Source organism: Furipterus horrens, unplaced genomic scaffold, assembly GCF_987537825.1.
Source record: "Furipterus horrens unplaced genomic scaffold, mFurHor1.1.pri manual_scaffold_1, whole genome shotgun sequence".
NCBI lineage: Eukaryota > Metazoa > Chordata > Mammalia > Chiroptera > Furipteridae > Furipterus > Furipterus horrens.
The window spans coordinates 9,454,606-9,466,976 of record NW_028327171.1 but is presented as its reverse complement, the minus strand read 5'-3'; the positions used below and the strand labels follow the sequence as shown (position 1 = coordinate 9,466,976).

The 12,371-nt window shown below is 60.4% G+C and overlaps 1 protein-coding gene across 1 annotated transcript; it reads right to left on the bottom strand.

The window, feature by feature from the left end:
* Positions 1 to 278: 278 nt before the first annotated feature.
* On the bottom strand, positions 279 to 11,369 carry AIRE (autoimmune regulator). The gene is made up of 14 exons (XM_090279557.1): positions 11,220 to 11,369; positions 10,481 to 10,655; positions 10,087 to 10,242; positions 9,672 to 9,746; positions 8,951 to 9,055; positions 7,959 to 8,101; positions 7,719 to 7,799; positions 6,647 to 6,762; positions 5,522 to 5,606; positions 4,533 to 4,715; positions 3,695 to 3,813; positions 3,508 to 3,610; positions 1,215 to 1,283; positions 279 to 611 (listed from the first exon to the last, which is right to left on the bottom strand). Exons 1-14 carry the CDS (start codon positions 11,367 to 11,369, stop codon positions 531 to 533), a joined length of 1,641 nt encoding a protein of 546 aa, XP_090135683.1. The 3' UTR covers positions 279 to 530.
* Positions 11,370 to 12,371: the final 1,002 nt, after the last annotated feature.

The window sequence follows — 12,371 nt, the reverse complement described above, 5'->3', positions numbered from 1 at the left end:
GTAGGGGTGGGTGGGGCCAGGCCGAACGTGGGCACCTGGAGTTCACTCCATGGGCAGCGCAGGAGTGCTCCCCGCTGTTCACTTCTGGGCGTGAGGCCTGCTCACAGGTATCTCTTCCATTTCCACGAGTTCCCATCTGGCCAGCTCGGCCTACACTTCAGGCACCAGAAACGCAGGGGTTCAGACCCTCAAAATAAACATACTCCATCCACTGGAAAACACATTAACACCATACAGAAGTGACTTTAATTTTAGCACACATGAACACCATACAGAAGTGACTTTAATTTTAGCACACATGATGGCTTTGTGTTTACAAGGACAGGCTGTGTTTATAGTGTTGACAGCACTTGGAACTTTTCAGTTCTTCTTGGCCCTCACCTGGACAGCTTCAGGGGTGAGGGAGCATGTCCCCTCTGTCCCTCTCAGAGCAGAGTCACCTCACCGTGAGCACAAGTGGGCACTCGGGGGTCCACTGATGCAGGGATGGAGGGGAGGGTCCAAGCTCAGGCAGCCCAGGCCCCCCTGGATCAGGAGGGGAAGGTGGGCGCCTCCACCAGCGGGCGGGACATGCTCTGGATGGCCCACTGCAGGATGCCATCGAAGGAGTGCTGCAGGACAGAACAGAACAAGGGCACTGGTCCTGGCCAGTGCCTCTGGGGACAGGTGTGCCTGCCCTGCGCACATCTGGCCACCTGGGGTAGGGGAATGGCTGGAGGTGTTGACCTCCTGTCAAAGGAAGATGAGGCCCCTCAAAGCCACATTTTCTTCCCAACAAATCTAGCTGCTCCTCTTCAGGCAGAGAGGCTGGGCTTGAGAGCAGGAATGACAGAGCCACAGACAGCAGAGCTCCTGGGACCCCCACTCCACCAAGGGAAAGCCAGGACCTCCCAGGCAGGCTTTGGGGGCCCTATTGCTGGGGCTCTGCAGCCTCTGCCCCCCCACCCCCACCCCCATGTTCAGGCACCAGGACCTCTGAGCCGGTTAGAAGGGGGAGTGGCTCAGGGCCCCCTTGGTGAGTTTGTGTGCTCTTGCATGGAGAGGAATCAGTGCCATGCTGGAGCACATTAACCTGGGGTGTTTGAGGCGCCCAGAGCTGGGTATCCTAGCCCCTTCTGTGGCTTGGGTGCTGGCTGCCTTTGGGGCAGGGGTTGGAGAGAGCAGTAAAGGACAAGGTGAAGGACAGGTGCAGGCCTAGCCAGGTGATGCATTACCTCGCTCAGGAGGGACTCCAGGTCATCCCTGTGCAGACTGGGCTCGTGACCAGTAGAATCATCCCCTGCCTAAAACCCAAAAAAGGGAGGTCACCCCAACTCCCACACCCATGCTGGGAACATCCCCATGGAAACAGGACTCCCTGCAGAGGCATCAGGGTCTGGAGCTGGGTGGCAGGTGCGAGGGCTGTGAGGATGCTGTGGGTGCTTCTTTGGGGGGCGGGTCCCTGAGAACTGAATTCTAACACCTAGCTCCTTCTGGGGGCAGTGGGCACAGGCAGGCTGGGCATGAGTGAGCTTGGGGCTGACTGCCCAGGGCCCTACACTTCCAGAAGCTGGCTGCCCCAATCCCCCAGGCCTGCCTGCCTCCACACGCTGCATGTGGCCCTCTGGGGAATGTAAGGTGACCTAGAGAATCCTGTCTCTGGTGGAAAACTGAGGCCCAGAGAGAAAAGTGCCTATTGCAAGGCCAGCCATTGAACCGTCCCACAAGCAAGGCCAGGGCCAAGCAGGCACCTGGGCGAGAGGCCAGGGCAGGGGATGAGGCTCCTGGTCAGGAGGCAAGAAGCCACACTAAGTGGAACCAAGTGAAATGGCCCAGTTTTTAGCTCCAAACAGCCCAGCGTCAACACTTTCACCTGGGTGGGTCTGCCAGGTACCACCATCCCTGGGCACCTGAAGGAGGAGCACAGCCTCCAGGTGTGCAGGAGCTTCCAGGTAAGGGTCTAGGGGCCACAGTCACATGACTATGCCTAGGGAAGGGGGGCAAAGGGAGCTGCAACTTTTTACTCCAAAATGGCATGACATTTTACAACACAGTGAAAAGCAAAGGGTCTTTGCTGTTAAGATGGAAGAACCCAGGTCTCAATAAAGGAAGCATATTCTGGAGAGGGGCAGCCCCTTCTGGGAGACCTGCCCCCCCCCCCCCCCAGAGGAGGAGGCAGTGAGCTGGCTTTGGGTGCACACTGTGCAGGTAGGTGGCTGGGGACCCTGAGAGAGGCTTCCAGCAGGAATAGGGCCCAGGCAGTTGTGAGCCCTGCCAGGTGGTCCCGGGAAGCCCCTCCTGGGCGGGGCCCTGATGTAGTGCCTGGGGAACCCTCTCCCAGAGAGTGTGTCGGAGAGCACGAGGCTCAGCTAGGAAGCAGCATGAGCCTGGATGGGAGCAGGCCTTCTCACCACCCCCAGGGCCCCCAAAGGTTCCTCCAAGCCCTGGATGTGGTCAGGAAGGCCTTTGCATAGGGCAGCCAGGGCAAGAGGCGCTCCCCTCTGGAGGCTCCTAACTGGGGGACACACAGGACCCCGCAGGTTCTGATGGAACCCAGGATGACTACCGCTAGGCTCAGCCGCTGGGGCCTTGGCTGCATTTCCTCCTGGACAAATGCAGATGGAGAGAGCTACTTCTTCCCCAGGGACTCCCGGCTGCAGGATGGGGCTGGGCAGGGTCCCAACCCAGGGCTGCTGGAGGATTGGGGTGTGGACAGAAAAAGGGTTCGACAGAAAAGGGGTCCTATGGAAAATAACCTCACTGGGCGATCTGATCATAAATTCCTAACTGGGCAGGTCCCGGTGGGTAGTCACAGGCATAAAACTTGAGGAAAAGGCCTATCTTTGCCTCAAGCCAGCCCTATCCGCTGTTTCTGTTGGCACACCTTTGAAATGCACACTTTCAAACTTCTCCTTCTAAAGTGTCACCACCCTCCAGAAAGCAGTCATCTTAACTGCCCCGCAATCCATCCCTGCCTTGCGTTCTCCCACCGCCGTGTAACTTTCCTTACTGTCCCTCCTTAATCACAGGGGCAGAGGAGAACCTGCAACCTATTCTGGGGAGCCTCTTTCTCAGTTCTGTGAGACCTCGCTTCCAGGTGCATCCTGTTTGACTCGGATAAATTTTTATAAAAATTCTCTACAAATCCGGACTTCCTTCGCAGACAGGGGGTCATTACACGGGTGGGTCACCCCCACCCCCCACCCCCATCATCGTTTGCGCCCTGGACCCCATGCCGGGCTGGGGGAGGCGCAGGGTCTTAGGGAGGCTCTGGGCACAGACGAGCACCCAACCTGTGACTTCCTAGTCACCAATGCTTTTTAAATAGTTTCCTTTTTAAATCTAAGTTATTAAAAATAAGAGTCAACTTAAGAAAATGATCATTGCATATAAATAAGAAACACATGGCGGGGGGTGGGGTGGTTATGGTTCAGACCGAGGAAACTAGCGCAGAAGCCTCCTCTCAAGATGCGCTCCCCTCACCTCTCAGCTCCGCCGTGCCCCCTTCCCCGCACTGGGGGCACTAACCTTGGCGGGCCCGGTAGTTGGGCGGGCAGGGGTCGGGGCAGGCACCATCTCCCCGGGGCCTGGGGCGGGGTCTCCGGAGCAGGATCTGCAGCGCAGAACGGCCCTGTGCAGAAAAGAGGACAGGCAGTAGGTTTTGTGGGGTGTACCAGCGGGTGGCGGGTGGCGGGGGAAGGGCTGTCACACTCACCCGGGCCGGGAGCCGGCGGGGAAGTGGCAGCGCCAGTGGAAGGCGGCGGCGCAGTGCGCGCATCGCAGCGCGTCTGTTCCGTCTCCGCACACTCCGCACCGCGCACCGGGCGCCGGGCCCTGCGGGGCGCACCGAGCCGTGTGCCGGGGGGTCGGGGGGAGCGCTCTACCGACCCTGAGCCCTCTGCCCTGACCCAGGAACCCGCCAGGGCTGGACGGTGGCGGGGGCAGGGCGCATGCGGGAGAGGGGCGGTTTTGGAATCTAAGCCCCGGGAAGCAGCGAAGCAGCGGTGCCTTTCACCTCTGGGCTGCAGCCCGGAGAAACCAGGTGCTCCGACCTCGCTCCTCTTTGGTGGGCCAGGACCCCATTCAGGGCTGGCCAAAGGGTACCCGCAATGGCACACCCAAAAAGAGACATGAGGAGCTGGGGGTCCCGGGTTCTTCCTTAAATGCTATCGCACCCTCTTTATTGTCCTGCCTCTTTGGGGGGATGGAGTGGGGGGCGGGGGTGTCCAGGAACAATGAGGGAATGCCTCACCCATGTAGGAACCCCTCCAGAAATCCTCTCCCCAAACCCCTCCAGAGCCCCTCACCGTGTTCAGGGTGTTCTCCCACAGCACCCAACCCTGTGCCTTCCAGCTTCCCATCCACCCTCCCCATGGCCAGTCTGGGTGCTCCTGGCAGAGGCCACCCGGAGCCCTGACCCCTAACGCCCCTTAGACTCCTATCCTCTTTCCCCCTTCCAGGCACTTTCCCCTGCATGTCACTCTCCTCCTATTATATTTCCGGTGGCCCTGCAGGCCCTGAGACCCCTGACCCCAGCACCCCAGACCCCTCACCTGCTGCCCCTCGGGTCCCACACACAGTAGGGGGCGTAGGGCAGAGGGGTCCAGTATGGGCAGGGGGGCTGCGGAAGTTGGGGTCAGCAGGTGCTTGTAGGTAACAGCGGTGTCCGTCCCAGCCGGGGGCTCCCTGAGCAGTCCCTTCGCCTCCTGTCCTGAGGCTCTCAGTCCCAGGATGACCTGGAACCAGAGGGTCAGTGCTCAGAGGGGCCGCAGGGCACTTGCCCCGCACCACCCAGGGGGTTACTGACTGCTGGGAATTGGGGGCTGGTGTCATGGAAGGAACCCCACACTGGGCCAGAATGGCCCAGGTGTGGTGTCAGCTCTCTGGTCCTCAGTTCTCCACCCTTTCCCCATCTAAAGATGGGGCGCTCCAGGGCCCCATGGACCATCAGAGTAAACACTCCATCAACATCCAGGCGTGGGTTGCATCCTTCATGTCTTTGCTGCAACAGACGCTCAGACATTTTTGGGTGAACATTATCCATGGTCAGAGTGCATCCCCTGTGTTGGGCTGACAGAGCCGAGGCCCCAGGTCTGATCACCGAGAAACTGGGCCATTGTAAGGGCAGCTCCTCAGTATCTGTTGCCCCCTCAGGCCCCACTGTAGAAAGTCAAATGGCCCTGCAGATGTGGCTCAGTAGATCGAGTGCTGGTTGTTGGTTCAATTCCCAGTCAGGGCAAATGCCTGAGATGCAGGCCAGGTCCCCAGATGGGGGTGTGTAAGAGGCAACCAATCAATGTATCTCTCACAGCTTCTCTCCCTCTCTTCCTCCCTCCCTTCCCCTCTCTCAAATAAATAAATAAATAAATAAAATCTAAAAAAAAAAAAAAAAAAAGATGTCAAATGGTTGTGGCCAAGGCCATGGGGTTGGGGGCACATAGTTCAATGGCTGGGCAGGCCCAACCCACAGGAGTGGCCAACAGGAGTGACCAGCAGGCAAGGCTTCAGGTGGAGACAAGGCCTGGGAATGGGCTGTGCTTACCGGGGTCTCTGCTGGTGGCTCCTCAGCCCGGGGCAGGTCCCTCTGGGCTCTTCCCTGGAGGCAGCTGGAGCACCTCCAGGTCCCACTGCTCATGTTGTTACCGGCCAGAGGCATGCAGACCAAGGCAGAAGGTTTGGTAGATTTCCAAACTCAAAGCTCAGGGTAGGCCTGAGGGCCCCTCCAGGTCGCCCTTTCCTTTTACAGACTGGGAGACTGAGGCCCAGGCAGGAAATGGGCAGAGCCACAATGGAAGGACCTGCCCAGCCAGTCGGCAGGAGAGCCAAAAACACCCAATATTTACCCCTGGTGGGGTGGCCCTCCCCAACACAGTCAGTGTTCCCATGTGCTTCTCTGATGAGCCCTGAGGAGTGCCCGACCCTCACACCTGACACAGCAGCTGCCCATACCTGGCTGTCACATGACTGACCTGCAGTTGGGGCTGCCCTAGGAAGGGGCATTTATACCCATGAACCCACCACATTCTGTAAGGAAGGCGGTGCCCAGTAGAGGGTGACAGTCAAGGGCAGGAAAGACGAGAATAGAAGAATGATAGATGGTCAGTGTCAGTGGGACGCTGAATGGTGACCTGGGCCGAACCCCCTCATGTTAGTGCAGAAGCATCTGAGGCTTAGAGAGATGTGACCTGGTGAAGGTCCTCCCCACAGACCACCATGGCCTGTGAGCACAGGTAGTAGAGGGCAAGGCTCTCCTGGTGGGCTGGGGAGGGGTGCCAGGAAGTAGACCAGCCCTTGGGGTGCAGCTCTGTGGCCTCCGGGCTCCCCAACTTTGCTTGGGGTGGGAGGTCAGCTACTTATGGGAGTTTGCCCGGAGTGTGGAGTGAGATGGGGTGGGCTGACCACTCTTTGCCTCTAGCCTCCATTCGGCTGATGGTGGCCTCAGGGGACAGCGTGGCCATGCAGGGAGGTGGAGTGAGAGCAGCCCAGGTCCCGGCCCCACTGCCCCGTGGCCTGAACCAGGGCTCCCTCAAAAGTGGACCTCACTTCCCACCCGTGGAACAGAGAGACTTCTGGGTGACCTCCCACTCAGGGTCATGGGGTAGATGTGGCTGTGAAGCCAGATGGGGATGGATGGGTGCTGCGGAGGTGACCGGCATGCCAGGCTCACCTGGGGATCTCCTGCAGCGGCGGGGACAGGCAGCCCAGGTGGAAGGCCCGGGGGCAGCCGTCACAGCAGATGAGCTCCCCTCCATCCCGACACACAGCACACTCGTCCTCGTTCTTCTGACACAGAAAGAGACCACATCCTGTGGGGGCCAGAGGTGGGGCCTGGCCTCCCCGAGAGCCCCCAGAACTGCTCCACAGCAGGTTCCCCAGGGGTACCCAGGTCCCATGGCCCGCTCCACTGCTGCCCGATGCCTGCTCCTCACACACACACACACCCCAAGATCTCTTCCATCTGTGGCTCTAGCTCCTGCACACCTCCCGGGTCCCCCTCTCCTGGGAAGAACAGACCTTTAGGAAGGCGATTTTCTCATGGACTTCAGGTGGCCCCTAGACTGCATGCCCACCCGTGTGTTACCCCTTTCTCTCAAGCCAAGGAGGGGTAGACCAGCGGTGTTCCTGTTGGCCCCAGGCCCCCACTGTCCCCTCTACCTGAGGCCTCCGGTCTGCCTGTGCCCTTGCCTACAGGGCACCCACCGTGTCCTCCCAGATGCCCCCTCCTCCAGAAGCCCCCTGAACTGCCATGCTGGGCAGCCCTACACAGCAACGAGCACACTCATAACAATCCTCCCCCACCGTGCCAGCAGGAGTGGGCATGGGTCCTGCGTGCCCCTGGGTGCCCGGGCCCAGACAATGCCTGGCATGGAGGGCTTGGGATCTCTGACAAGTTCTGCCTTGTGACGGTGCTGGGAGCCCAACAATGTGCTTGGCGCTTGGGTTCCTGCCACAACCATGGGCCAGGTGTGAGGTGAACACAGCTGGCACCTAGACCAAACGCTACGGTTTGAAAAGCCCAGGAAGCCTCACTTTCTCTGACTTATTTGAATGTTTACTATTGTGTGTTATCAGAAAAAAAGATACAGTTGGAAAAAAAAGAGCTCCACCCTGTGAATAGGAGCTTAGGCCTTGTCCTGCAGGGACTGGAGTGAGTGCTCTGGACAAGTGGCAAGCCTTCGGGGTCACGGGGATGAGGGGCAGCCGCCCCCCACCCCGACCCCGCCACGTCTGGGAGTTACCTGGTGGAGCTGGGGCTCGCTGGGGAGGGTAGCAGGGGCTGGAACCCTGCCCTGCTGACCTGCCCTTGGATCTCCTCCAGCCTGCCAGGGAGAAGACAGGGTCACCAGCAGCGGGGCTCCCGGGGCAGGGAGCCCCCAGCTGCAGGCAGAGCTTTAACCCAGAGGCGTTGCTGCTTCTGCTGTACGTCCTGGGGGCAGGCAACATGGGGTCTCCCCCGGGGGTGGTCGGGCAGCACTTACCGGGGTAGCAGCCTGGGTCCCCTTTGCTCGGACCAGGGTCTTCAGGCCACTGCCGCTGCGGGCTTTGTTCTTCCCCGCACCTGGGTCTTCAAACTTGCTGGGAGTATAAACCCCCCCAACTTGGATGCACTTCTGGGTGCCACCTGGGAGGAGATGCTGAGTGGCCCAGCCACCTGCCCAGCTGCACTGCAGGCCCAGGCCAGCAGGCAGGGGGCAGCAGAGAGGCTGTGAGCTGCCCCGCTGGATGCTGGCTCTCCCCCACGCGCCCCAGTTTGGGGTGGGGCCAGGGTCCTGGGTGCAGGAGGGCTCTCTGCTGGGGAGCTGTACTGTTTGTCGCCCCAATTCACGTCCACCTGGAATGTTAGTGTGGGATCTTATTTGGACGTAGGGTCTCTGCAGATGTAATTAGTTAAAATGGGCTCACACTGTCCCTGTGTCAATGACTGGTGCCCCTGTGAGAGGAGGAGAGGACGCAGAGAGACAGAGGAAGGACATCCTGTGACGAGGGATGCAGAAGGAGGGATCAATCACACCACAAGGTGGGACGAGGCTTCCTGCACCACCAGGGTCTGGGAGAGGGGACTGTTCTTCCCTGAGCCCTCTCGAGAGTGGCCCTGCTGACACAAAGGTGTTGAAACGTCTGTTGCTTTCAGCCACCCAGTTAGTGCTAATTTGTCATGACAGTCATAAGAAACGACAGCAGGGTCCTTGGGTCTCTCCCTCGGGAGAGTCCAGGGTCCACGGCAGCTCCCAGAGACCAGCTGGTCCTGGCCGTCCTTGGTGTCCCGAGCTGGTATCCAGCACAGAGGAAGTTTCTTGGCCTCCCAGAAGTTTCCTGGCTGGCTTGTCCAGGAATCCCCCCAATGGGGGGCACTCAGTGCCTCCCGCTGCCCCCGAAGAGCCAGCAGAATGCCTCGTCCCCGGTCTTGTCTGTTGCGGGGCCACCAGAGAGCTGGGGGGCAGGGGGTGTCCCAGGGACCAGTGCCGTCTACCTGACTCAAACACTTGCTGGATGAGGATCCCCTCCACTGCTCCTGGGGCCTCCCCAGACGACACAGCCACCGCTCTCTGAACCGAAGCAGACACGGTCTGAATTCCTGGGGAAGGGAGCACCAGATGGGAGCCATTCGTTGGGAAGATGGCCCCTGAGCACCTTCTCCTTGCGGGAAGGGGGGAGCAGGAGGCACCTAGGTGGCAGAACCCTCCTTCCTTCCTGCAGCTCAGGGCAGACCTCAGAGGAGGCTCAGCGCCTCCTCACAGACAGCCCACCTGTCAGAGCAGACATGTCATGTGTGTGTGTGTGTGTGAGAGAGAGATAACTGAACACAGTAGACAGGAATGAACAGGGACCCTGGGACATGGCCGTGGGTTGTGCTGGGAGGGAGGCAGAGAACCCAGGACCTAAGCCTAGGTCAGTACCAGGTGACCACAGGGGTCTCTGGAGTCCCGTGTTATGAGGCAGAGAGGGGACAGGTTGCATCCAGCCAAGGGACCAAGGAGGATTCTCTGAAGGAAGGAGAGTTGAGCTGGCTCTAAAGAACAGGCACATGAGGGGTGACCTGAGATGCGACCTCTTCCCAAGATGTAGTTTTGGGGTGAGATGCCAGGCCAGCATGGTCCCAGGTCCCAGGACAGGCCCTCAGAGGGCAGCCTTTCCCCCTGAGCTAGACCCCCTGACTCTGGCTGGGTGCAGGGGTCCTGCGGCCTGCTCACCGGTCCCCAGCGGGAGGCGCTGCGGCTCCGTGGTGCTCTCCTGCTTCTTGTGGGGCTTGGCCTTCCCCTGGGAGCCTGTAGGGGGGACTGCAGCTGCCAGGCCTGCTCTCCACGCTCTGGGCCAGTTGGCAGGCAGGGTGGAGAGCGCAGGGTGGGGGGTGGGGGCCATCTTCCAACTCCGGTGGGTCCCCTTTCTTTGCAGGGCTCTGGTGTCCACATCAGTGAAAAGGAAGTGACAGTCACCTGCCTACTTCACTGGGGCAACCTCCAGTGTGTTCACTGAGCACCCAAAGGAGACCTCTCCTGCCATTTCCAGGCTGGCTCCTGCTGATCAGCTGGGACAGGTGCTTCCAGAGCTTGGGGGTGTTGGGCTCCCGGGGGATCTGTAGCCAGACCTGCTCCTCAAACTACGTACTTGGGCTAGAGGTGCCCCTTGGGGACGGGGCTGCTGATGGGGCAGTCCGAGGCTCCTCCAGGGCCTTCCTCTTGGTGGGAGGTCTGGGCATCGGCACTGCGGCCTTGGGGCCAGCTGGGGGCTTCCTCCCCTTCCGGGGCTGGCTGAGGTCCACATCTGCAGGGCATGGGCAGAAGCGGACACCCAGAACTGATCCCGGAAAAGGTGGGCAAGGCCTTGGGCCTTTGCCTCTTGGAACCCAAGGTTGTCCTGGGTCATGTCCAGAGTGTCCTTAACCCCCAAGCACTGCCATCGTACTGTCCCACTGGGGCTCAGCCACGTGACTCAGGAGCCTCAGCCCCCGGCAAGGGACGCTGACCCCCTGGGACTCCAGGCCGCAGCGCAATGCCCCCACCTTTGGGAAAGCTGTCTAGGATGGGCTGCAGTCGGGCATATCTCTGCAGGTTGTAGTCCTTGAAGAGAACCCGCCAGAAGTCCAGGATGATGGCCGCGTCTTGGGTCAGGAGCCAGGAGAGGAGCGCATGGAAGGCCTGTGGGCAGCCCTCCTTCTCTTTCAAACGCAGCGTCTCCTGAAGCAAGAGCAGGGCCCTGCCTGTGCTTCCTTTACCCCCTTTTCTCCCACGTCCACTGTGGGACTAGAGCATTGATGCCAACCCAGAGAAGGTGCTGGAGACCTGGGCACCATGTCCATTCCTTGGCTTGGGACAAGCTTGATGGTGGCATGGGGGTGCTGGGGTGAGGGGGGCCCACTTGGCACTCATCTTAGGGGACCGTGCCCCTGGTTTGAACATAGGCTTGGGGAGGTTTGGGAGGGGTTTTGGAGATCTGCTTTGGGGACACACCTGGAACTTAACCTGGAGACCATCCCCTAAGCTGGTGGCTGGGGCTTGGAGCCGGCTAGGGCATGGGGACAGGGGCCAACTTCTAACTTGTCCTGGGGACCAGCCATCTGGCTTGTGGGCGGGGCAAGGGGATGGCTAAGGGCAGCAGAGTGGGGCGACAGAAGCGGAAGGGTCAGGAGGGGCGTGCTGGGAGGCCGGTCCACCTGGAACTCCTCTTCCCCCGCGTTAACCCCAGCTCCTGGGCGGGGCGTGGGGAAGCCCAAGAGCATGTGGGGTCGGAGTGGGGCCCACCTGGAACTTGTCCTCCGGGACCACGTCGTGGTCGGCCAGCGCGTGCAGCAGCGGGAAGGCACTGTCCACGGCCACAGAGATCTCTGTGCGGTGCAGCTTCAGAAGGCGGCGCAGCGCCGAGTCTCCGCTGGCGCGGGCCTCGCTTGCCATCACGGGGTCTGGGGGCGCCAGCCGCGGGGCCCTCTCTCCCCGCCTGGCGTCCCGCGGCCACAGGGTGCCACTGGGCTTGTGAGATGTCTGGGCCGTGTCTGCTCACGCTCTCCCAGCCCCGCCACGCACCAGGGCCGGCACTTGGGCCAGCACACCTGGACCGGCACCTCTATGGGGCTGAGAGCTGCGAGTGCCAGGTCTCTGTTATACCTACCAGACTCCCCATGGAAAGAGCAAAGGCTGTGCTGCTCCAAAGCCAATCAGGGCCCCGGGGGGCTTCCAGAGGGGCAGGACTGGAAACTTCCCTGTAACTGAGTGAGACATGCCCCCTCCACCTGCCAGCCCCCACTCTGCACCTGCCAGCAGTGTGTAGGCTTTTCTTTCCTTTGCAAAGGAAGCTTCTGGATCAACCTTCCGAGTCCCCCTCACTCATGGGGACCCAGCCTCAGGAAAGCAAAGCCATTCCACATCACAGCTAATGGCACCTGCTGGGCCAGCACACTCCCAAATTCCCATATGGAGGCACCCAAATGTGCCTAGAAACCGTGGCTCTGGGGGTGATCAGTGAACATTGCCCTGGTAGCTCAGTGTCACTCTCTTTTGAGCATCCTCCTCCTCCCCCGCACTCTGCACCCAGTGGGTTAACTCCCCCCACCCCATTAGTTGAGTGGCCATTGAGGGACCATTGGCCATAAAACATGGTTCAAGATTAATTGAAAACTGCCAGAAAGATCAGTCTTCACTTTACTATTTTAAAGGCCCTTGCAGGTGCACCTGTGTCATCGAGCCGAGCCTGACCGCCGAGCGCGTCACCCCGCCCCCCCCCCCCCCCACTTGCTTGGAGATTAGCAAAGAGGCTCTTGTAGAGTTCTGGACTTTCCGCCAGGTGGGGGTTTCCGTGACAGTTCCTTGCTGCAGGTGACCTGGAGCTGCCAGGATGTGTGAAGGTGGCCTGCATGACCCACAGAGGGACGAGGGGCCTGGGGCCAGGAGCTGGGTCAC